Source organism: Trachypithecus francoisi, unplaced genomic scaffold (assembly GCF_009764315.1).
Source record: "Trachypithecus francoisi isolate TF-2019V2 unplaced genomic scaffold, Tfra_2.0 Lachesis_group2, whole genome shotgun sequence".
Taxonomy (NCBI): Eukaryota; Metazoa; Chordata; class Mammalia; order Primates; family Cercopithecidae; genus Trachypithecus; species Trachypithecus francoisi.
Window position 1 is genome coordinate 70,095,111 of NW_022681465.1, and position 23,150 is coordinate 70,118,260.

Genomic DNA, 23,150 nt, shown 5'->3' on the forward strand with positions numbered 1-23,150 from the left:
ACCCTTAAAAATGGTTAAAGTGGTATATTTTATATTATATAGATTTGACCGCAATTAAAATAATCAAAAAGAGAAAAAATATTTGAAAATAAGCATCTGTTATCTCATAATCTCAACTCCCATTATTCTCTTCTTAACAATTTCCACAACGGCCCCAATGCCAAGACCTGACCCACCCTCCCGGTAGCTAAGACCTAAGCTAAATCCCCATGGTTTTATTCATGCAAATGAATCTTTTACTACACTAATCTAGCCAGCGTCACCCAGAGAACCCAGTGTTATGGCCATCTCACTTGCACCTCCACACGTTAGGTCCCCTGCTCCCTGACTTGGGGTGCTTTCCCTCTCAGCTCCATTCCTAAATACACCTACCACCAATGCAAAGCCCATCTCATCCATAGATCATTCCCCAACTCTTCCTGCTTACTCAATATAAGATCAGGGGAGGAAGAATAGTCACTTTGGTACCTGGAAAGTCCAGGCCAAATCCAGGGTCTTGGGGCCTCTGCACTACACAGTGGTGGGAGGTCACCTACATCACCTGTGCTTCTGTCCTCCTCCATTAATAAAAATGAAGATGACCACACCTTCCTATAGAGGGCAAGATACTAAATATGATGACTTCCGTAAACTGGGAACCCAGTGCTCAGAGGCAACAGGCAGCCAACTCATTTGAGTTCTCCTTTTGAAAACCTTCTATAGCAGTGATTCTGAGTCTGCGCTGTGCATTTGAATCACCCGGCAGCATTTACAAATTACAATAGCAGGGGCCCACTCCAGACAAATCAAGTCAGAAAGTCTAGGTGGAGCCAGGAACCAGGGCTCTACAGGCAGGGAACACTGGAGATACCACTGTCAGTTCTTGCTGTCAGTCCCATGCAGTCCCACCCTGCTTACTCTGAATCCACAGTGTTGTCTATTTCACTGTGAGTAGCTCATCTCCTTAACAATTATTTCATGTAATGGGCACTAACTACGTATTTATTTTACACATAATCACACAAAATAAAAATTAAAATGGCAACTTTAATTGAAGGGTTCATCTCACTGATTCTAAATCCAGGGCATGGTAAGAGAAGAGCCAATTTAAGGAAATCTTCTATCTCAGGATCCTGCAAGGCCTGACACTGTACTTGCCAAACTCTGAAAGTCAGCACTTCCTTTAAGAACATGCACTAGGTGCCTCCCTTGCCAATCCCTACTTCAACTTCAGGAATCCACTGGCAGGTGGCAGCCATCAACTATGCACCCAAGGATTCTATGTGAATCCCAAACTGAATGCTGAGGGTTTACTTACTTGTGGTACTGGTTTAATAGGTTTTTCCATCAAGCCTCCAACATAAACAGTGTTGGGAAGCAGGGGCCGGGCAAAATCAAAGGCAAAATCAGAGTTAACAAACCACAACTCTGCTTTCAGTAGAAGATGAGACAAAACTGGCCTAGAGCCTTCTGGGAAATGCTCCTTGATGGTGTTGTCAAATGTAGACAGCAAGTCCCATTGGTTTCTGGAGAAACTAAAGAACATCAGAAGATTCTTCACTCGGCCCCAGAAGTCCATGTGATCAGTCAACAAGGAATGGAATACTGGAACATAAGACAAGGGGCTTGGTAGCCCAAATTCCAAAGAGCCGAGTCTGGTGGGAAGAATGGCCACAAATGGTTTCACAAGCTTCTCAGCAATCAGGAAAGAACAGAAATCAAATGCTTCAACAAATACCAGATCAAAGTTCTCATTCTTTAAGGAATCCATTATATCCTTTCTGCTTAGCAAATAATGACATTGAATCCCAAATATTTCCATTACCTTTAGAATGCCTTCAAATTCATCTCTGTAATAAAGAAAATAAATAATAAATATTTGGGAAAGTATAATTTTACAGTATTTGGGAGAATGTTGGACTCAAAAAAAATTTCAGGTATGTAAGAATATAACCAGTATCCATCCACCCATTCTACAATGTTTCAACAAATACTGTCAGCTCTGGTCACTCTGGTCCAGATACTTCTGCTCTCTAAAATGTCCCCACTTGCTCCCATCCTATTTCCTCCCCTGACCCAATTCCCATCCACCATCAATGCCAATTCAACGTCCTTCTACTCTGGGCGCCAACTCTGACTATAGCAGGTCTCAGAGTTCTGTGTCTCCTTTATAAATCCTGTGATGCTCTGTTAACCCTCATTTATATACTGACTTTTTGTGAGTGACTATCTTTTCTCCAGAAATCTATGTAAGTAATTTGACAGGCTCCTTAACTATTGATGATGTAGTCTTTTAAAAAAATACTGTGTATCTTGCATTTGACACATTGTCTTGTGCAGTGAACTTTTTGATCACAATATTAGAATCCAAAATCTCAGCTGAAATGAGATTCGTCTTCCTAGCCTAGGAGTTAAGTAGTAAAAAACAAATAAAAATGAAAGCCTGGTTTGAAGTTTATTATCAGTCTTTTCACTTCATGCTGGCTGGAACATTCATATAAAATAATGCTAAAGTTTTACTGACACCTAGTTAAGACTCTTGCCTATGTCACTATTCCAGAAGCTACTGCCCTTCAATGTCTTCCCATCATTGATTGCATAGAAAACGATCCTGTTTGTATAGAATCCAGAAGAACAGATGAAGAAGTTCCCGAGCAGTGGTAATAGGTACAGGTGCTCTGGAGACCACAGACCTCCTAATCACATAAAGAAAGGAAGAAGCAATAGCCCAGCAAGCCTGTCACTTCACATAAAGAAGGCCTGCAGGTTTAGAACTCATGAGTGATATGCAGATCTCTGCCTGTTCTTAAGAATCAACTTTAAATTACAACAATGATGATTCTCTGAAATTATCCACTATTTCATTTTTTAAAAGATTTTACATAAAGAATGATTTTTAAATATTGTGGATAAATTCAATGTATACAGTATAAATAAACTTCTCAAAAGTATTACATTAATCATATTTCAAGTAAATAAACTGAAAAAAATCACAAGAAGGCACTGATCCCAGTAACTTAGACAATATTTAATATGTATCTGGAACCTGTCTTCAAAGAAATCGAGCTGGAAGAAAAGAGACAAGACATATACTTTAAAAATATATAACAACATAAGATGTCATAGACTAAGTATCAAATGAGTGCTATATACCAGATCTATGGAGGAGAGCATGTGGTCTTCCAGTCTGAGTGAGGAAGCAAGCTTTATGGAATAATTAGATTTGAGCACCACATTGACTACTGAGTAGAATTTTCAAGGAAAGCAAAGAGGATGAAGCCACTATAATTAACTAAGAATGGCATGGATTTGTGTTTCTCCTCTTTTATATGGCAGATGAAGGAGATTCCTTGTGTTCCAGGTGAGGGCAAAAAGTCTCAGGCTCATCTCTCATTGTGTACGATCCAGGTATTTGATTATCTTTAAGGAGTTTAAAAGGTGAAGGTTCAAGGTGTGAAAAATCAATGTTCATAAGAGTTTTCTCCACTGGTGAATTTATGAGAGGACAAAGGAGGGAAAATAAGTGAGAATAGGTGTTTCTTTTTTCTTGACAAACAAAAGAGTTGAAGATCCTAGCTTCTTTATTGGGGAGAATGCATACAAAGATTATACGTGAAGTGTTGTAAGGAAGGCTTAGAGGAGCAATCTCCTGCTTTCTATAGAACCTTTATGGTAGAAGAAGAACAATATAGACTCAATTATTGGGAATGCAAACCTTGTCTACTCTATCCACCCAACCACCCACCTGTCCTCTATTTCTCCATCCCCTCATTTATCCAACCATTCATCCATCTATCCATTCATCCACTCACATATCATCTATTCCTCCATCTATCCATCACCCACCCATCCATTTCTCTAAAACTCACTCCAAATATCATGCATCTCTCTATTCATTTGTATTATTAAAATAGTGACTCTTTGCTTCATAGAATAAAAAGAAGTTACCTGCCATCCAATGCTGTTTCTATGTAGCTATTGAAATGCTTTGTCATTCTTTTTTGATAATCTTCAGGTAAAAACCACCTGATAACTTGGTATGATTTTTCTTCCTCTTTAATATCTAAGAAAACACAAATTGGTTAAAAAGGCAAATATATCATACAACATAGATTAACATTAGCATGATGATATTAAAGTTTTATTCTATTAATTTTACATTTATGGAAATGCTTACTTGTAAAGTTTTATGTTGATTTGGTTTTGTTTTTCTTTTTCATTCATTCTATTGCACAACCTGATAATGTTGAGACTTTATCATTATCCAGGCACTTTTATTCAATTTAAAGTTATAAAAGTTTCCACTTAAAGTTTTCATTTAAAGGAACAGCTATTACACTTATAGATGAAACAATAGAGAGTAACACAGTGTGAGGAAATTTGTCTCCTTTGCACACATAATGAGCTATAGGGCTTGTTTTTAAATATAGGTCAGATTGATTTCAGAGCCCATACTCTTTTCTCTTTCAGAAAAATTCATTTTCATTATTTAAAATGGTACCTACAAATAGGTTTTCATTAAGTCAAAAAGTTCTAAAGGGCAAAATTAAAAAATGGTAGTTCCCTTCACTATACTTACCAGTCCCACCCCTCCCCCATCACCCTTGTGTAATAAGAAGTCTGACTCCATTCTTGGAGTTTGACTGCTGACTCCTTTCCAGCCCCAGCTCCTACTTCACTTTCTGTGCCTCATCTGGGCAAACTAAGAAGAAAACTTCAACTCATTCTCCCTTGTTACTAATGAGAACTTCAAACCAAGCAAGCCAGGCCAAAGTGGGAAAATCCTCATCTCAATTCAAGTTTCAATCAGAAGTTTCAATAATTTGCATTGTGAGACAGGAATGACAAATTGGGACCCTCTTTTTAGTAGCCCTGGGTCATGTGTCTCAAACCAAAGCTATCTCTATGACTCAGATGGAATTGCGTTTCTCAATTACAGCATGAGCTGTGGCTGACACTAGATCAGTTGAATAACTCTTACCCTATGAGCACTGGTTATGTGTCCCAATCAGATATTACCTCCCACACACACATCATTGTAAAGAGCACTCAGGGTTAAGACTGACATCAGTGCAATATATGATCCCACCAAATGGTGTGAAGAATGGCAGTCATTGCATGGCATGGTCACATCCACAATCCTAAAAATAGATGGTCCACTGGGACCTCAGAAAATGTATTTGCTTCTATTGCTGATTATATCTCTGTAGCTAAAAATGCTCCAGATGAACAGAGTTATCAGGAAAAGCACCCATGACAACACTGTACAGCCAAAGAGTTCTTTCAAACCCGATTTAAGCCTTGGGTCTCTCAAAATTACCAGAAAGAAGGTCTCTAACCTTGCTGATACTCACTGGAACTCTCTCAGAAAGAAACTTACAAAGATGAGCATGTTAGAAAGGACACCCACCCACCACCACAAAAGTACACCTGAGAACAACCAAAAAGAGAGAGAAAGAGAGAATTAGGTTAGCCAGAAGGGGTGAGGAGGGGAACAGGTGGGATGCAAGAACAAAAACTAAAACAAAGGTCTACAACTTAACCTTTTGGAAATCTAACATTTATTTTTACAGAAAAAATAAAGGACACTGATTAGCTGTTTTCTCTCTACATTATAAGTTCTAGATTAACACCAGATCAAATACACCCATGCAAACCATAATAACCTTAATCAACAATGGGGCAAAAGTTACGGGTATATCAGAATATTTCATAAATTTAAGTAATATCACTTCTGTACTTTTAAGGAGTTATCCAATATAATATAGAGGGCAAATATATACGCCCCATCTTAAGCATTGGTACCAAATACCTGTATTAGTCTGTTTTCATGCTACTGATAAAGACCTATGTTGCGGGAAGTCAGGGACCCCGAACGGAGGGACCGGCTGAAGCCACGGCAGAAGAACATAAATTGTGAAGATTTCATGGACATTTATTAGTTCCCCAAATTAATACTTTTATAATTTCTTACACCTGGCTTTACTGTAATCTCTGAACATAAATTTTGAAGATTTCATCGACACTTATCACTTCCCAAGTGAATATCCTTCTGATTTCTTATGCCTGTCTTTACTTTAATCTCTTAATCCCGTCATCTTCTTTGTAAACTGAGGAGGATGAATGTCGCCTCAGGACCCTGTGATTGTGTCAACTGCACAAATTGTTTGTAGAGCGTGTGTGTTTGAATATGAAATCTGGGCATGTTTAAAAAAGAACAGGATAACAGCGATGTTTAGGGAACAAGAGAGGTAACTTTGAACTGGCCGCCAGTGAGCTGGACGGAAACAGAGCTATATTCCTCCTCTTTCATAAGCAAATAGGAGAAATATCACTTAATTCTTTTTCTCAGCAAGGAACACCCCTGAGAAAGAGAATACGCCCTGAAGGTAGGCCTATAGAAGGCCCCTTTTTAAGGCATCCCGTCTTTTATGGTCGAAGCCGATGGGATGAAGTAAGCCCCGGTCTCCTATAGTGCTCCCAGGCTTATCAGGTGGACAAAAATTCGCATCTAATAAATTTTAGTCAGACAGGTTATCTGCTCTCAAACCCTGTTTCCTGATAAGAGGTTATCAAAGACAATGTGTGCCCAAAACTTCATTAGCAATTTTAATTTTACCTCATCCAGTGGTCCTGTTATCTCGCCCTGCCTCCATTTGCCTGTGAAGTATGTGATCTCTGTGACCCACACCCTATTCATGCACTCCCTCCCCTTTTGAAAATCGCTAATAAAATCTTGCTGGTTTTACGGCTCGGGGAACATCACGGATCCTGCCAACATGTGATGTCTCCCCCGGACACCCAGCTTTAAATTTCTCTCTCTTGTGCTCTTTCCCTTTATTTCTCAACCCAGCCGAGACACTTGAGAAATAGAAAATAACCCATGTTAAACATCGGGAGTGGGTTCTCCCAATAGACCTACTTGAAACCAGGTAATTTATACAGGAAAAAGGATTTAATAGACTTACAGTTCCACACACTAAGGAGACCTCACAATCATGGCAGAAGGCAAGGAGGAGCAAGTCATGTCTTACATGGGTAGCAGCAGGCAAAGAGAGAGAACTTGTGCAGGGAAACTCTCCCTTATAAAACCATCATATCTCAGCTGGGTGTGGTGGCTCATGCCTGTAATCCCAGCACTTTGGGAGGCTGAGGCAGGTGGATCATGAGGTCAGGAGATCAAGACCATCCTGGCTAATATGGTGAAACCCTGCCTCTACTAAAAATACAAAAAAATTAGCCAGGCATGGTGGCACACACCTGTAGTCCCAGCTACTTGGGAGGCTGAGGCAGGAGAATCACTTGAACCTGAGAGGCAGAGGTTGCAGTGATCTGAGATAGCGCCACTGCACTCCAACCTGGTGACAGAGTGAGACTCCATCTCAAAAAAAAAAAAGAAAGAAAAAGAAAAAAGCCATCAAATCTCATGAGACTTACTCCCCATCATAAGAACAGTACAGGAACTGTCTCCATGATTCAGTTACCTCCCACCAGGTCCATCCCACAACACATGGGAATTCAAGATAAGATTTGAGTGGGGACACAGCCAAATCATATCAGTACTCCATAGTCTTAAGACTCATTTCCTAAAATATTCCATTCCATTCTGGGCATGGCTACTCCTATCTAACAATTAAAAAACTAACATAAAATTATTTCTTTGGAACTTAGAATTGGCTTAACAAAAAGGGATGCTGTGGATCTGCTTCAACATATTAAAATTATTAACACTGCCCAAAATAGATTAAAACAGGGCCTTTAAGGATTAAATTCCATTATGAAAGATCTATTTAGAAAAGGGTTGATTGTCTCCATTCTTTCTCCCTTTAAAAGCCCACGTTGGACTATTTTTAAATCTAGCAAGAATTAATGATGCCTCACAACATTTTACTATTGCCTTAATGCCAGGATCCATCACATTTAGAACCTCATACCCATGGTTATTAAAAATTGCTTACTACATTTGAATACTAACTAATACTTCGCAACCATAGATTTGCAATATGCTCCATTCAAGGCCTATTTCAATAGGATCTCAGTCAGTTTCCCTTTATCTTTATCTTTAAAAGGCCATAAATCACCTGTAACTGGCTCACGGTGGGGAACCTTAATATCCTGGCCCACAATCACTGCCAGGAAGACCATCACCATATCCAACCATATCCAGGAGCAGTTATGACATTACAATGAGGATGTCCTCCTTGGAGGAGATTCATCAAGCACAATCATTCAAGACATACACAGGGTGTACTTATTCAAGACATATTATATATACAAAGGAACTCACAAAAAGGGATGTGCCATTGCCACACACAAAGTAGAAGGCGTGGTGCTTCCGTTACATTCCTGAGAAGAACTGCTTGGTAAGTTTAACAATGCTCCATCATTACCAGCATTCCATTCCCAGCATAATAGCATGAGTAACTCTTCAGACACTGTTCATACCAAAACTGGTGAAAACCACACACACACACACACACACACACAAATGCTGGACATTGTTCTAGGGCATACAGAAAAAGAAGAAATATTTATTCAAGAAAATCTACAAAAATTCACTGAAAATTGAGCCTAGGGTCTGTGGTATTTGAATGAACACCCACTGTCTCCCTTTACTCAACTAACTCTGAGATGCTGACTTCCTCGACTGCTCCCACCAACTCCCAAACTGCAGCCAAGAATGCAGGCTCCCTCCCTCTTGCCCCTACCCCAGCTCTCAGCCAGAGAGTTATTTTTCTGGGAGGGGCAGGATGTAAACATTTCTCATCCTGCCCTCTTCTACCTGTTGCTGCAGCTAAGTTCTGGCCAAATGTGTCCAGGAGGTGGGGGCTCCCTTCTACCAACCAGCCCCCACTTGTGAAGCATGAGCTCTACCTTGGGCACAGCAGTGTTGCGAATACTGGGGTGCCACTTAACCATGACCCACCTTGTAAGTGTGAGGTTTCCTGCTGGGGGAGGAAAGCAAGGAGACCTATGCCTACTGCCCACTCCTTCACATAGCACTCAGATACCAAAGTAGAGATGTGACTCAGAAAGAAGAGCACCACACTCAAGTCCAGAGCTGTAGTTCAAAGATTTTTTCACAAGTAGAGAAGGAAGCCATAAAACAGAGCACTCCAAATTTTCTTCTCTGATGGTTAGTTTTATTTGTAAGCTTGGCTAGGATAGAGTACATGGTTATTTAATCAAACACTAATCTAGGTGTTGATATGAAAATATTATATAGCATGCTTATTATCTACAATCAGTTGACTTTAAGTAAGATAGATTATCCTCAATAATGTAGTGGGTCTTAACCAATCAGTTGAGAGGTTTTAAAAACAAACAAACAAAAAACCCTGAGGTTTCCCAGAGGAAAAATAAATTCTGCTTCAAGACTGCAACATCAGATCTTGCTTGAGACTTTCCAGCCTGCCTACCTGACCTATAGATTTTGGACTTGCTAACACCTCAAATTATGTAAACCAAGTTCTTGAAATACGTGTCCGTGTGTGTGTGTGTGTGTGTGTGTGTGTGTGTGTGTGTCCAATTGATACTGTTTTTCTGATTTCCTAAGATTCTGGTTTCCTAGGATTGGTTCTCTATTATAAGAACCAAGTGATTCAAACATTGATTATGTTTGAAGTCAATAACTCTTTTAAGTGTTAAAGAGGGCACTCATCCTGTGGCATTAGGTGGCAATAGATATGTGGCAAAATATCATCATTGGATACTCCTAAGCAAATGTTTCTAAAAGGCAATGTTCTGGGATATTTAAATCAAACTCATGAGTATAATGAGGATAGCTGGTTTCTCCTAATTTGATAGAGAAAGCACAGAAAGAAAAGAATGAGGTCAAGGCTTTAAATTCCAAGCTCCATCTCCACATTAATGACCTGAAAGCTTCTTTGTCTGCCCTAAAAAAAAAAATCTCCTACAGCTACTGGGTTGAATGTTTCTGAAAATCAAACCCAGTCTCCTCCTGAGACTGAATTACAATGAAATTTAATTCCCCACCTTGCAAGGTATTTTCTGTTGAAGTTCAGGCAATGATTGGGAAATGAGATCCTAAAAACTGAGATGGGGACATATGGGCAGATCCTATGAATCTGGGGCTATTGAACCCCTTACTTCTGTTGAATCTTCTTTATCAGTAGAAGCAACTTTCCTACACCCATCTGGAGAAGTTAATCTCATTTGCATGAGAAACTGTACAGTCTCTTTCAGTTATTTTGCTGAAACATACTGTTTTAGCATCCCTCTTTACTTTTAGATTCAAAAATAGACTCAAGCTCAAAGAAGTGTCAAAGGTTACCCATAAGAAGTTTCACTATACACCAAAAGAACAATACGCATGACAAAAATCTAGGGTACATGTGTAGGAGAGTATGTGAGGTAATGGTGAAAGGCATGTAAAGTTTGAGTAGATTGAATTTATTGATATGAGGCACTAGACAGAGATTCTTGATTCATCATTGTAGCTCAATAGGTTAAAAGGGGATCTGTTTGGTTAATTAAATTAAACATGGATGAAAGGGTGGCCTACACTAAATAAAAATAAAATGCCAGATCTGCCTTGGTACCCTGAAAAGTATCAAACAGCTTAGGGAAATGAAGATGTAAGGCCTGCTAACCCAGTGCAGGAAGGAAACAGAACAAGAGGACACATTTTTTTTCACCATGAGTGTGAGTTTGCAAGGGGCGCCCCAGCACCACTAGAGAGCTCTATGTTTGTTCTTCTTCATGGTCAGAAATTATGATGCCATTGAAGTGGGATCCCTAAATATAATGAAGTTAATTGCATCTTGGGGTGGCTGGGGTCAAGTGGTAGCACTTAAGCACCAAAATCAAGGTACGCATGGTTAGCATGAGGAATAGTAGAGTCAAAGCAATAATTAGAATAATCTGATTCATGGAGACCTAGAGCATTAGCTACTTCATCATGGCGTCCCTAAAAGATAAGAAAATGAGAAGTGGACAAAATTGTTACTTGACTGGTACAAGCAAAGGAGTCCTAAATAGATTAAACAAAAGTATAACTTCAGTTCAAAAACACAGATCTCAGACAATTTATAGACACAAAAGCCCTGGAACAAAGAGGAGGCAAGGTCCCTTGGGAAAAGACCCCACTACACTACCAGAAATATATACCGTTACTCTCTCTCCAGCCTTCTCCAAAGGAACGTACAGCTTTTTACCAGTGTGGCTATGCATTGGGGAAATAAAATAATTATATTTTTCAAGAGACTACTGAACATTAGATCTTGAAATCAGACCCTAATTCCAAGGGTTTGATTTCCCAAACTGATTGTGATTATTTCCCCAGATTTGAAATGTGTAATTGGAATAGATATACTCAGCAGTGGCAGAATAATCATGCTGCTCCCCTGAAGTGTGGAGTGTAAACTATCATGGTTGGAAAGTCCAGGTGGAAGTCACTAAAATGACCTGTATCTGGAAAAACAGAAAACCAAAGCAATATTGCACTCTACAGAGATTTCAAAGACTAATGGCACCATTATGGACTTAAAGATTACAAGGGTGGTGATTCCCATTACATCCCTATTCAACTTGCATTTTTGACTTGTGCAGAAAACAAATGGATCTTGGAGAATGATAGATGTCATAAACATAACCACATAGGAAACTCTAATTGCAGCTGCTCTTCCAGATAATAGTTTCATTGCTTGAGCAAATTAGCACAATCCCTGATACCTGATATGCAACTATTGATCTGGCAAATTTGTCTTGACACCCGTTTGTCAAGGCCATCAAAGGCAGTTTGCTTTTATCTAACAAGGCCAGTAATACACCCTCACTCTCTAACCTCAAAGGTAAATCAATGTTCCAGCCCTGTGATATCATTTAGTCTGCATGAAACTTATTAACATTTCTCTCCCACAACAAATCACACTTGTCCATTGCATTGTCTGTGGCCAATGGTTCGGCTAGATTATCATGGACCTGCAAGGAACATAACTTAAAAATTGGTGGCAAAAAGTTCTGGGGAAGAGGTATGTTGTAAGACCTAACTGAATGGGCAAAACATAAATATATTTGTGTCCTACGTAAATGCTCACTTAAGGGTGACCTCAGCAGACAAGAACTTTAAGAATCAAGTGGAGAAGTTGGCCTGTTCTGTGGGTAACATCTAGGTTCCTTCCTCAGCCAACCCTGTCATTTGCCTAATGGTTTCATAAACATAGTGGCCATGGTAGCAGGGATGGAGTTTATGTATGGGCATATCAAACTGGACTTCCACTCACCAAGTTGACCTGGATACTGCCACTGCAGAGTACCCAGTCAGCCAGCGACAGAGAACAGCATTGATTGCCTGATTGTCATCATTTTTCAGGGTAACCCCATCAGCTATCTGAGTAGCAGATTGATTACACTGGACCAATTCCATTATGAAAGAGACAGAACTTTATTCTTACTCAAAAAGCCACTTACTCTGGATTTGACTTGCTTTCCCTTCATGCAGTGCTTCCGCCAAAGCTACCATCCATGCACTTACAAAATGCTTTATCTACTGATGTGGAATTCTACACAGCATTGACTCTGACAAAGAAACTCACTTCACTGCAAATGAACTGCAGCATGAGTGCATAATTATGGAATTTATCGTCTTACCATGTTCCCCACCATCCTAAAGTGGCTGACTTAATGAAGCAGTGAAGGATTTTTAAAAGACAAAGTTACAGCTACAGGTGGTGGAAATACATTACAAGCCTGGGGTAGTGTTCTCCAGGAGACTATATATGTGCTTAATCACATGTAATATATGATGTTGCTTCTCCTATAGCCAGGATTCATGGGTTCAGGTATCAAGGGGTAGAAATGGCAGCATCACCACTCACTATTTCCCCTAGTGATCCACTATCAATGTTTTTGCTTCCTGTTCCTGCAGCCTTACGCTCTTTCAGACTAGGGATTTTAGTTCCAAATGAAGGAATGTTTCCGCCAAGAGACACAAAAATAATTCTATTAAACAGAAAAGTAAGAATGCAATCCAGCCATTTTTGGTTCCCCATGCTTCTGAATCAAATGGCAAAGAAAGAAGTTACTATACTGATTGAAATTGGTTATCCTGATTATCAAGTTGAAATTGTGTTGCTCCTACACATTGGAGGTAGAAAAAGGGTAAGTTTGCATTACAAAAGATCTCTTAGGGCATCTCTAAGTATTAATATGCCCTGTGATTAAAATTAGTGAAAAACTGCAACAACCCGATTTAAGAAGGATAACTAATGGTTCATTCCCTACTTTCTCTTCTGGTAAGAATTTAAAATGGTACAGCCACTTTGGGAAAAGTATATCCATTTTTTAAAAAGTTAAACAGTACGATTCAGCCACTGTGCTTTTAGTTGCTAACCCAGAGAAAGGAATGTAGGTCAGGCATAGTAGCTTATGTCTGTAATCCCAACACTTTGAAAGGCCAAGGTGGGAGGATCACCTGAGGCCAGAAGTTTGAGATTAGCCTGGGCAACATAGTGAGATACCGACTCTACAAAAAATAAATTAGCTGGGATTGGAGGTGCACATCTGTAGTTCCAGCTACTCAAGAGGCTGAGGTATGAGGATTGCTTTAGCCCAAGTTTGAGGCTGCAGTGAGCCATGATTGTGCCAGTGCACTCTAGCCTGGGCAACAGAACAAGAGCTTGCCTCAAAAAAATAATGAAAGAAAAAAGAAGGAAGGAAGAGAGGGAGGGAGGGAGAGAGGGAAGGCAGGAAGGCAGGAGGGCAGGAAGGAAGGAAGGAAGGAGGAAGAAGGAAGGAAGGAAGAAGGAAGGAAGGAAGGAGGGAGGGAGGGAGAGAGGGAAGGCAGGAAGGCAGGAGGGCAGGAAGGAAGGAAGGAAGGAGAGAGAAGGAGGAAGGAAGGAAGGAAGGAAGGGAGGGAGGGAGGGAGGAAGGAAGGAAAAAGAAAGAGAAAGAAAGAAAGAAAGAAAGGAAGAAAGAAAGAGAAAGAAAGAAAGAAAAAGAAAGAAAGAAAGAAAGAAAGAAAGAAAGAAAGAAAAAAGAAAGAAAGAAAGGAAGAAAGAAAGAGAAAGTAAGTTATAACATACTTGTACACAAAATGGTCATAGCAGGTTTATTTGTAATATTCCCAAACTGAAAATAACCCAAGTGTCTATCAACAGAAAACTAAATAAACACATTTTAGTAATGGATACAATAGAACACTAGTAAGCAATAAAAATGAATAAATAACTCATAAACACAATATGAATGAATCTATAAATAATAATTTATATTCTTGGGATGTTTGCCCCCTCCAAATCTCATTGAAAAGATGGAGGTGGGCCTAGTGAGAGGTGTTTGAGTCTTGGGATCAGATACCTCATGGATGGCTTGGTGCTGTCACCATGGTAGTGAATTCACACAAGAGCTGGTTATTCAAAAGAGCTTAGTACCTCCACCCACTCTTTCTAGCTCCCTCTCTCATCATGTGACTAGCCGGCTCCCCCTTTGTCTTCTGCTATGATTGTAAACTTTCTGAGGCCTCACCATAAGCTGAGCAGATACTGGTGCCATGCTTGTACAGCCTGCAGAACTGTGAGTCAAATAAACCTCTTTTCTTCATAAATTATGCTGCCTCAGGCGATAGACATGTTATAGCAATGTGAAATGGACTAATACAATAATATTAATTAAAACAAGGAAAAATAAAAGAATACATACCTTATAATCCCATTTACATAAAATTTAAAAGATACAAACTAACACATAGTGATATGTTAGTGACTAACTAGCAATGGGAGCTGGAAGGTGGGATGACACATAGTGGGGATTATAAAGGGACAAGAGAAATTTTCTTGGAATGATGGAAATATTCATATCCTAATTATGTTGATGGATTCACAAGCATATACACATTCAAACATCAAATTGTATATATGTTTTCATTTTTACTTTTTTTCTATTTTGGACAGAGTCTCACTTTGTTACCCAGGCTGTAGTGCAGTGGTGTGATTTGGCTCACTGCAACCTCCACCTCCTGGATCCAAGAAGTTCTCCTGCCTCTGCCTCTTGAGTAGCTGGGATTACAGGTGCACACCTCCAGGCCTGGCTAATTTTTGTATTTTTAGTACAGATGGGGTTTCACTATATTGGCCAGGCTGGACTTGAACTCCTGACCTCAAGTGATCCACCCACCTTGGCCTCTCAAAGTGCTGGGATTACAAGTATGAACCACTCTTTATTAGTCCATTTTCATGGTGCTGATAAAGACATACCCAAGACTGGGCAATTTGCAAAAAAGAAAAGAAAAATAGATTTAATGGACTCACAGTTCCACATGGCTGGAGAGGCCTCAGAATCATGGCAGAAGGTGAAAGGCACATCTTATATCACAACAGGCAAGAGAGAGAGAGAGTTTGTGTAGGGAAACACACAAGTTTTTATAAAACCATCAGATCTCATGAGACTTATTCACTATCACAAGAACAGCATGGGAAAGAACTGCCCCATGATTCAATTACTTCCCACCAGGTCCCTCCCACAACATGTGAAAGTTCAAGATGAGATTTAGGTGGGGACACAGCCAGCCCATATCATTCTGCCACTGGCCCCTCCCAAATCTCATGTCCTCACATTTCAAAACCAATCATGCCTTCCCAATAGGCCCGCAAAGTCTTAACTCATTTCAGCATTAACTCAGAAGTCCACAGTCCAATGTCTCATCTGAGACAAGGCAAGTCCCTTCTGCCTACAAGCTTGTAAAATCAAAAGCAAGTTAGTTACTTCCTAGATACAATGGGGGTAGAGGCATTGGGTAAATACAGCCTTTCCAAATGGAAGAAATTGGCCAAAACAAAGGGGCTACAGGTCTCATGCAGATCCAAAATCCAGCAGGGCAATCAAATCTTAAAGCTCCAAAATGATCTCCTTTGAATCCATGCCTCACATCCAGGTCATGCTGATGCAAGAGGTAGATTCTCATGGTCTTGGGCAGCTGCATCCCTGTGGCTTTGCAAGGTATAGACTCTATCCCAGTTGGTTTCATGGGCAGCTGTTGAGTGTCTGTGGTTTTTCCAGGCACACAGTGCAAGCTATTGGTGAATCTATCATTCTGGGGTCTGGGGGACAGTGGCCCTCTTCTCATAGCTTCACTAGGTGGTGCCCCTAGTAGGGACTCTGAGTGAGGGTTCCAACCCACATTTCCTTCCACACTGACTTAGCAGAGGTTCTCCATGAGATCCCTGCCCCTACAGCAAACTTCTGCCTGGAAATACAGGCATTTCCATACATCCTCTGAAATCTAGGCAGAGGTTCCCAAACCTCAATTTTTGACTTCTGTGACCTGCAGGCTCAATGCTACATGGAGGCTGCCAAGGCTTGGATCTTCCAGCCTCTGAAGCCATGGCTTGAGCTATACCTTGGCCCCTTTTAGTCATGGCTGGTGCAACTGGGATGCAGGGCACCAAGAGTCCAGATGGCACTGGGACTCTAGGCCTGGTCCACAAAACCATTTTTTCCCCCTAGGCCTCTGGGCCTGCGATGGGAGGGGCTGCTGTGAAGACCTCTGACATGCCCTAGAGACATTTTCCCCACTGTCTTGGGATTAACACTCGGCTTCTCCTTACTTATGCAATTTCTGCAGCAGCTTGAATTTCTCCTCAGAAAATGGGATTTTATTTTCTATCACATTGTCAGGCCACAAATTTTTTGAACTTTTATACTCCACTTCCCTTACAAAACTGAATGCTTTTAAAAATCACCCAAGTCACATCTTGAATGCTTTGCTGCTTAGAAATTTCTTCCACCAGATACCCTAAATCATCTCCCTGAAGTTCAAAGTTCCACAAATCTCCCAAAATGCCCCCACCACTTTGCCAAAACATAGCAAGATCCTCATAAGTTCCCCATCTCTATTTGAAACTACCTCAGCCTGGACTTCATTGTCCATATCACTATCATTATTTTTGTCAAAAAAATTCAACAAGTCTCTAGGAAGTTCCAAACTTTTCCACATCTTCCTGTCTCCTTCTGAGCCCTCCAAACTGTTCCAATCTCTGCCTGTTACCCAGTTCCAAAGTCGCTTCCACTTTTTTGGGTGTCTTTACAGCAGCACCCCACTCTACCAGTACCAATTTACTGTATTATTTTGTTTTCATGCTGCTGATAAAGACATACCTGAGACTGGGTAATTTATAAAGAAAAATATATTTAATGGACTCACAGTTCCATATAGCTGGGGAATGATGGCAGAAGGCAGAAGGCATGTCTTACATCACAAAAGGCAAGAGAGAGAGAGAGAGCTTGTGCAGGGAAACTCCCCTTTCTTAAGACCATCAGATCTCATGTGACTTATTCACTATCACAAGAATAGCACAGGAAAGACCTGCCCTCATGATTTAATTACTTCCCACCAGGTTTCTTCCACAACACATGGGAATTTAAGATGAGATTCTGGTGGGGACACAGTCAAAACATATCACACTGCACCCAGCTTCTAAGTGTATACTTTATATATATGCAGTTTATTATTTATAGGTCAATATTGGTTCTGTAAAATGTTTTAAAAATGAAGAAAAGGAATTTCAATCTGTGGCCATGAGGAAGTAATAGAGCAGATTTACCTTCCTACTTTAAACAACTAAAAATAAAGAAGATACAATTTATTAAAAAAAAAAAATTGTTTCTAAACACTGGACACCAGTCAGTGCAGAACATTTATTACCAGCTGGAGAACATTTTCATAATAGAGCTCCAGGGCTTCTCCCTGAATGGAGGACACTGGATTCAGATTTCAGAGAAAACAAGACAGACAGAATTCACAAAACAATACCAGAGGGGAGAGAGCTGCAGAGAGAAAAGTCAAGTTGGGATCTTCCAGAGAACAGTTCAGTACATATATGTCAGAACACTACCAAGGACAGGAATGACTACCAGAAATAATCAGGTAGAATAATACCCAGACATCATACAAGGCCTCTCTCCAAACCCCTACTCATCTTGGATTCAACGTTTAATATTTAGTAAAGATCTAAAGATAAGTTTTCCAAGCAGTTGGAAAAAGTATGGCATTTTGATCATTATCTAACTCCTGTCATTATCTATCCATGGGTTCTGATATTCAGAAGGAAGGCAATTTTACTTTATTAAGTTCCATAAATCTTAACAATATGAAATTTACTTTACCTTTTATGATAAAGATGCTGTACATTTCACACCTCAAGGCATCAGTAAACACCACTTATAGAGAAAGAGAAAAGCCCAGTGGCCAAATTAGAAACCTGAATTGCAATTATGGATTTCCTCATATTAGCTATTGATCTGCTCTCCTACCTAGTTACTAAAAAAGTCAAAACTGACCTGCTGGTCAGGATGAGAATTTTCTGGTGAGGAGAAGAAAATCACTGCCCTGAGTGTTTGGAGTCAGCCCATGAAGATCACTGATGTAACTTGGGCAGTCACCCAAAAACAATGAGGATCTGTCACTTGGAGAAAAATATACCAGGTAGATGGTGAGGCACAGAAAACTGTCTTAAAGAAAGAAAGAAAAAGAGGCCTTCTGGTTCCAAAATAGTGTCATAGAATCAAGCTAGCTTCTCTCCCCAATTACAGAAAACCAAAAATAAATATACAGTGCTGAGATTATCACCTGCAATATCCCAGAATTCAAATATGAGAAGGAGATAGTTCCAAGGGCCACAGAGGAGTGAAAAAACTCCAAGTAGGCATTAAGATAACTGAAATTCCATATCTACGATGCCGCTCCCCCATATCTGCCCATCACCAAGCATGTCAAAAATTTTCCCCTGTCTCTCACTTTTACACTGAAAAAAGTGAAGTCGAGGTGGACAACCAACTTTCCCACCATCTTGGGTCCTCTGATAGAAGACCTGTCCCTGCCTCAACCCATAAGAAGCATGAGAGTGTCTGAAAGGAGAAATAGCCTTGAGGACAGAGACAAAGGGAGCCCAGAAACAAAGGGAGGAGGCAGGACTACCATTCCCAACTCTGGATACTCTGCTCTGTAACTCAGTCAAAGGAGATGCCAAATCAGAGTGGATGTTCAGTAACACCATGCTGTAAAAAGTCCGTTCCACAGGTCTCGACACAAATCCCTAACCAGCCTTCCTACACTACCAATATATCCTTTTTGGGACTTTCTTGATTCAGGATGAGTGGCACTCTGACTGTGCTAGAACCAAGGCAAACCTGGGATTAAGGTGCCATCTAGAGCTGAAAAGGAGGCAGCAGCCTAGTGGAAAATAAAAAGCAAGAAAAAAAAAAATCAACAGGCAAAGTGCAAAGAATCTCTAACCAAACATATCCAATTGAAACCAAGACGAGGCAGACAAAGACAACTGGAAAAAATAACTAATCCTTCAATGTAAAGACATAGACCTATATCCACAAGAAACAACATGAAATGGAGAATCATGACCTCCCCAGACAGACACAAGAAATCAGTGACTGACCCTAATAAGATGGCAATATGTAAACTCTCTGACCAAGAATTCAAAAGAGTAGTTTTAAAGAAATTCGTCAATCTCCAAGATAACACAGAAAAGTAATTCAGAAACTTATCAGAGAAATTTAATTTAAAAAACTGAATTAGTCCAGTCACAGTGGCTCACGCATATAACATCAGCTACTCAGAAGCTGAGGTGGGAGGATTGCTTGAGGCCAGGAGTTCAAGACCAGCCTGGGCAACATAGAGAGACCCCATCTTTAAAAAAAAAAAGAAATCAGCTGGGCACGGAGGCTCATGCCTGTAATCCCAGCACTGTGGGAGGCCAAGGTGGGTGGATATCCTGAGGTCAGGAGTTCAAGACGAGTCTGGCCAACATGGTGAAACCCCGTCTCTACTAAAAATACAAAAAAATTTAGCCGGACGTGGTGGCGTGTGCCTGTAGTCCCAGCTACTCGGGAGGCTGAGGCAGGGGAATTGCTTGAACCTGGGAGGTGGAGGTTGCAGTGAGCCGAGATTGCACCACTGCACTCTAGCTTGGGCAACAGAGTGAGACTCCATCTCAAAAAAAAAAAAAAAAATCAAAAAATAAATTAGTTGGCACAGGCCTATAATCCCAGCTACTCAGGAAGCTAAGGCAGAGGATCTCTTGAACTCAGTTCAGGGCTGCAATGAGCTATGATTGCAGCACCACTGTACTCCAGCCTGGGTGACAGAGCAAGACCTATCTCTAAAAAATGTTTTAAATGAAATAATAGGAAAAAATCAAACAAATATTGGCACTGAGAAACACACTTGCTGAACTGAATAATTCATTAGAGATGTTCAACAGCAAGATGGATCAAGTAGAGGAAAGAATCAGTAAGTGCAAAAACAGCCTATTTGAAAATATAAAGTCAGAGGAGAAAAGACAGAAAAAAAAGGATGAAATGGAACAAAGATTACTTACAAGGTATATAAAATTACCTCAAAAGACCAAATCTAAAAAGTATTGGTGTTCAAGAGGGAGTTGGACAAGAGCAAGGGATAGAAATCTTCAAATAAATAGTAACAGAAAACTTTCCAAAACTCGAAAAGGTGATAAATATCCAGGAAAAGGAAGGTCAGGGAACACCAAACAGACCCACATACAACTACCCCAAGGTAAAATTCTCAAAGATCAAGGACAAAGAGTGGATCCTAAAAGCACCAAGAGAAAAGTGCCAAGTAACATAAAAAAGAGGTATAATTCATCTGAAAATAGACTTCCCAATGGAAACCATACATGCCAGAGAGAGTAAAATGACATTTTCAAAGTGCTGAAAGAAGAACACCTGTTACCTAAGAATATTGTATCCAGTAAAGCTATCCTTCCAATACGAGAGACAGAGTATCTCCCAAATAAAAGCTACGAGAATTCATAACTACTAGATTACCAGATCTGTCTTATAAGAAAGGCTAAAGAGAGCTCTCTAATCTGGGGAAAAAAAACACTAACATGCAAAAATAAAATATTTGAAGGTATAAAATCCACTGGTAAAATTAAGTGCATGGACGCACCCAGAATACTCTATAATGTAATTGTGGTGTGAAACTCACTCATTACTCTAGTATGAAGCCCAAAAGACAAATCTATTGAAAACAAAATAATAGCCACAGCAACCTATTAATAGATAGGCAATACAAAAGTATACACACTGAGATAGCATAAAGTCAAAATGAGGGAGGGATGAAGTTAAAGTGCAGAGGTCATTTTTCTCCTTTTGATTGTTGTTTGTATTCTGTTCTTTGTGACCTAAGTTGTCATTTATTTAAAATAATTTGTTATGTCTATAAGATATATTAGAAGCCTCATGGCAACCACAATACAAAAATTTATAATAGGATTCATTAAAACTAAAAAGCAATGAATTAAACATGCTGCCAGAGGAAACAACTTACCCACAAATGAAGACAGAAAGGAAGAAAGAAAGAAAGGAGTTACAAAACAACCAGAAAACAAGCAACAAAAAGTAATTACATATCAGAAAAAAAAGCACTGAATGTAAATGGACTCAATTATCCAATTAAAAGGCATATAGTTGAATGGAGAAAGAAACAAGACTCAACTATATGCTACATTTTAAAAAACCACTATACCCATAAAGACACAGCAGAGTAAAAGTGAAGGGGTGGGAAAAGATATGCCATGCAACTGGAAACCAAAAACGAGCAGGAATACTATCAACATATCAACATATCAACATATCAGATTAGATAGAATACAGCCAGGCGTAGTGGCTCACGCCAGTAATCCCAGCACTTTGGGAGGCAGAGGCAGGCAGATTACCTGAGGTCAGGAGTACGAGACCAGCCTGGCCAACATGGAGAAACCTCGTTTCTACCAAAAATACAAAAATTAGCTGGGTATGGTGGCACATGTCTGTAATCTCAGCTACTTGAGAGGCTGAGGCAGAAGAATAGCTTGAGGCCGGGAGACAGAGGTTGCAGTGAGCTAAGATTGTGCCATTGCACTCCAGCCTGGCTGACAGAGCAAGACTCTGTCAAAAAAAAAAAAAAAGAATACAAATAAAAGACTGTAAAAAGAGACAAAGAAGGTCTCTATAGAATGATTAAAGGGTCAGTTCAGCAAAAAGATATAACAATTTTACATATCTGTGCACTTCATACCAGAGCTCCCAAGTATACAAAGCAAACATAAATAGATCTAAAGAGAGAGATAGAGTGCAATACTATAATAGTAGGGAACTTCAACATCCCACTTTCAGTAACGGACAGATTATCTAGACAGAAAGTCAACAAAGAAACACTGGAGTTAATTTGATAGTAATAAATGCCTATACTAAAAAGTTCAAAAGGCTTCATATAAACAATCTAATGATACACTTCAAGGAACTCTAAAAACAAGAACAAAAAAAAAACAAAATTAGTAGAAAGAAAAAAGTAAAAACAAGAGCAAAAATAAATGAAGTTGAGACTAAAACAAAGACAGAAAATCGATGAAACAAAAAGTTGACTTTTTAAAAGAATAAACAAAATCAACAAATCTTTAGCCAGATGATATGGTGTGGCTGTGTTCCCATCCAAATCTTATCTCCAGTTGTGATCCTTAGTATTGGAAGAGGGACCTGGTGAGAGATGATTGGATCATGGGGGCAGATTTCCCTCTGGTTGTTCTCATGATAGTGAGTGAGTTCTCACAATATATTGTTGTTTGAAAGTGTGTACAGCACTTCCTCCTTTGCTCGTTTTCCTCTCCTGCTCTACCATGGTAAGACATTCTTGCTTCCCGTTTGCCTTCTGCTGTATGTAATAGTAAGTTCCCTGAGGCCTCCCAGCCATGCTGCCTGTACAGCCTGTGGAATTGTGAGTCAATTATACCTCTTTTCTTCATAAATTACCCAGTCTCAGGTAGTTCTTCATAGCAGTGTGGAAATAGACTAATACAGATAATTGGTACCAGAGAAGTGAGGCATTGCTATAAAGATACCTAAAAAAGTGGAAGCGACTTTGGAACTGGGTAACAGGCAGAGGTTGGAACAGTTTGGAGGGCTCAGAAGGAGATAGGAAGATGTGGAAAAGTTTGGAACTTTCTGGAGATTTGTTGAATGATTTTGACCAAAATGCTGACAGTGATATGGACAATGAAGTCCAGGCTGAGGTGATCTCAGATGGAAATGAGGAACTTACTGGGAAATGAAGCAAAGGTCACTCTTGCTATGCTTTAGCAAAGAAACTGGTGGCATTGTGACCTTGCTCTAGAGATTTGTGAAACTTTGAACTTGAGAGA

At 39.8% G+C, this 23,150-nt stretch overlaps 1 protein-coding gene across 4 annotated transcripts in view; it reads right to left on the reverse strand.

The window, feature by feature from the left end:
* UGT3A1 (UDP glycosyltransferase family 3 member A1) overlaps nt 1–23,150 on the reverse strand; it is a 124,829-nt gene that overhangs the window by 9,806 nt on the left and 91,873 nt on the right. For all 4 annotated transcript variants that reach the window (XR_004429795.1, XM_033179357.1, XM_033179354.1 and 1 more), the window contains exons 3-4: nt 3,928–4,042; nt 1,298–1,829 (exon numbers count right to left, since the gene is read on the reverse strand). Coding sequence is in view for 3 of the 4 variants with exons in the window: in XM_033179357.1 (XP_033035248.1) it covers nt 1,298–1,829; nt 3,928–4,042 (647 nt within the window). In the remaining variant the exon portion in view is untranslated. The remainder of the gene's footprint in view (nt 1–1,297; nt 1,830–3,927; nt 4,043–23,150) is intronic.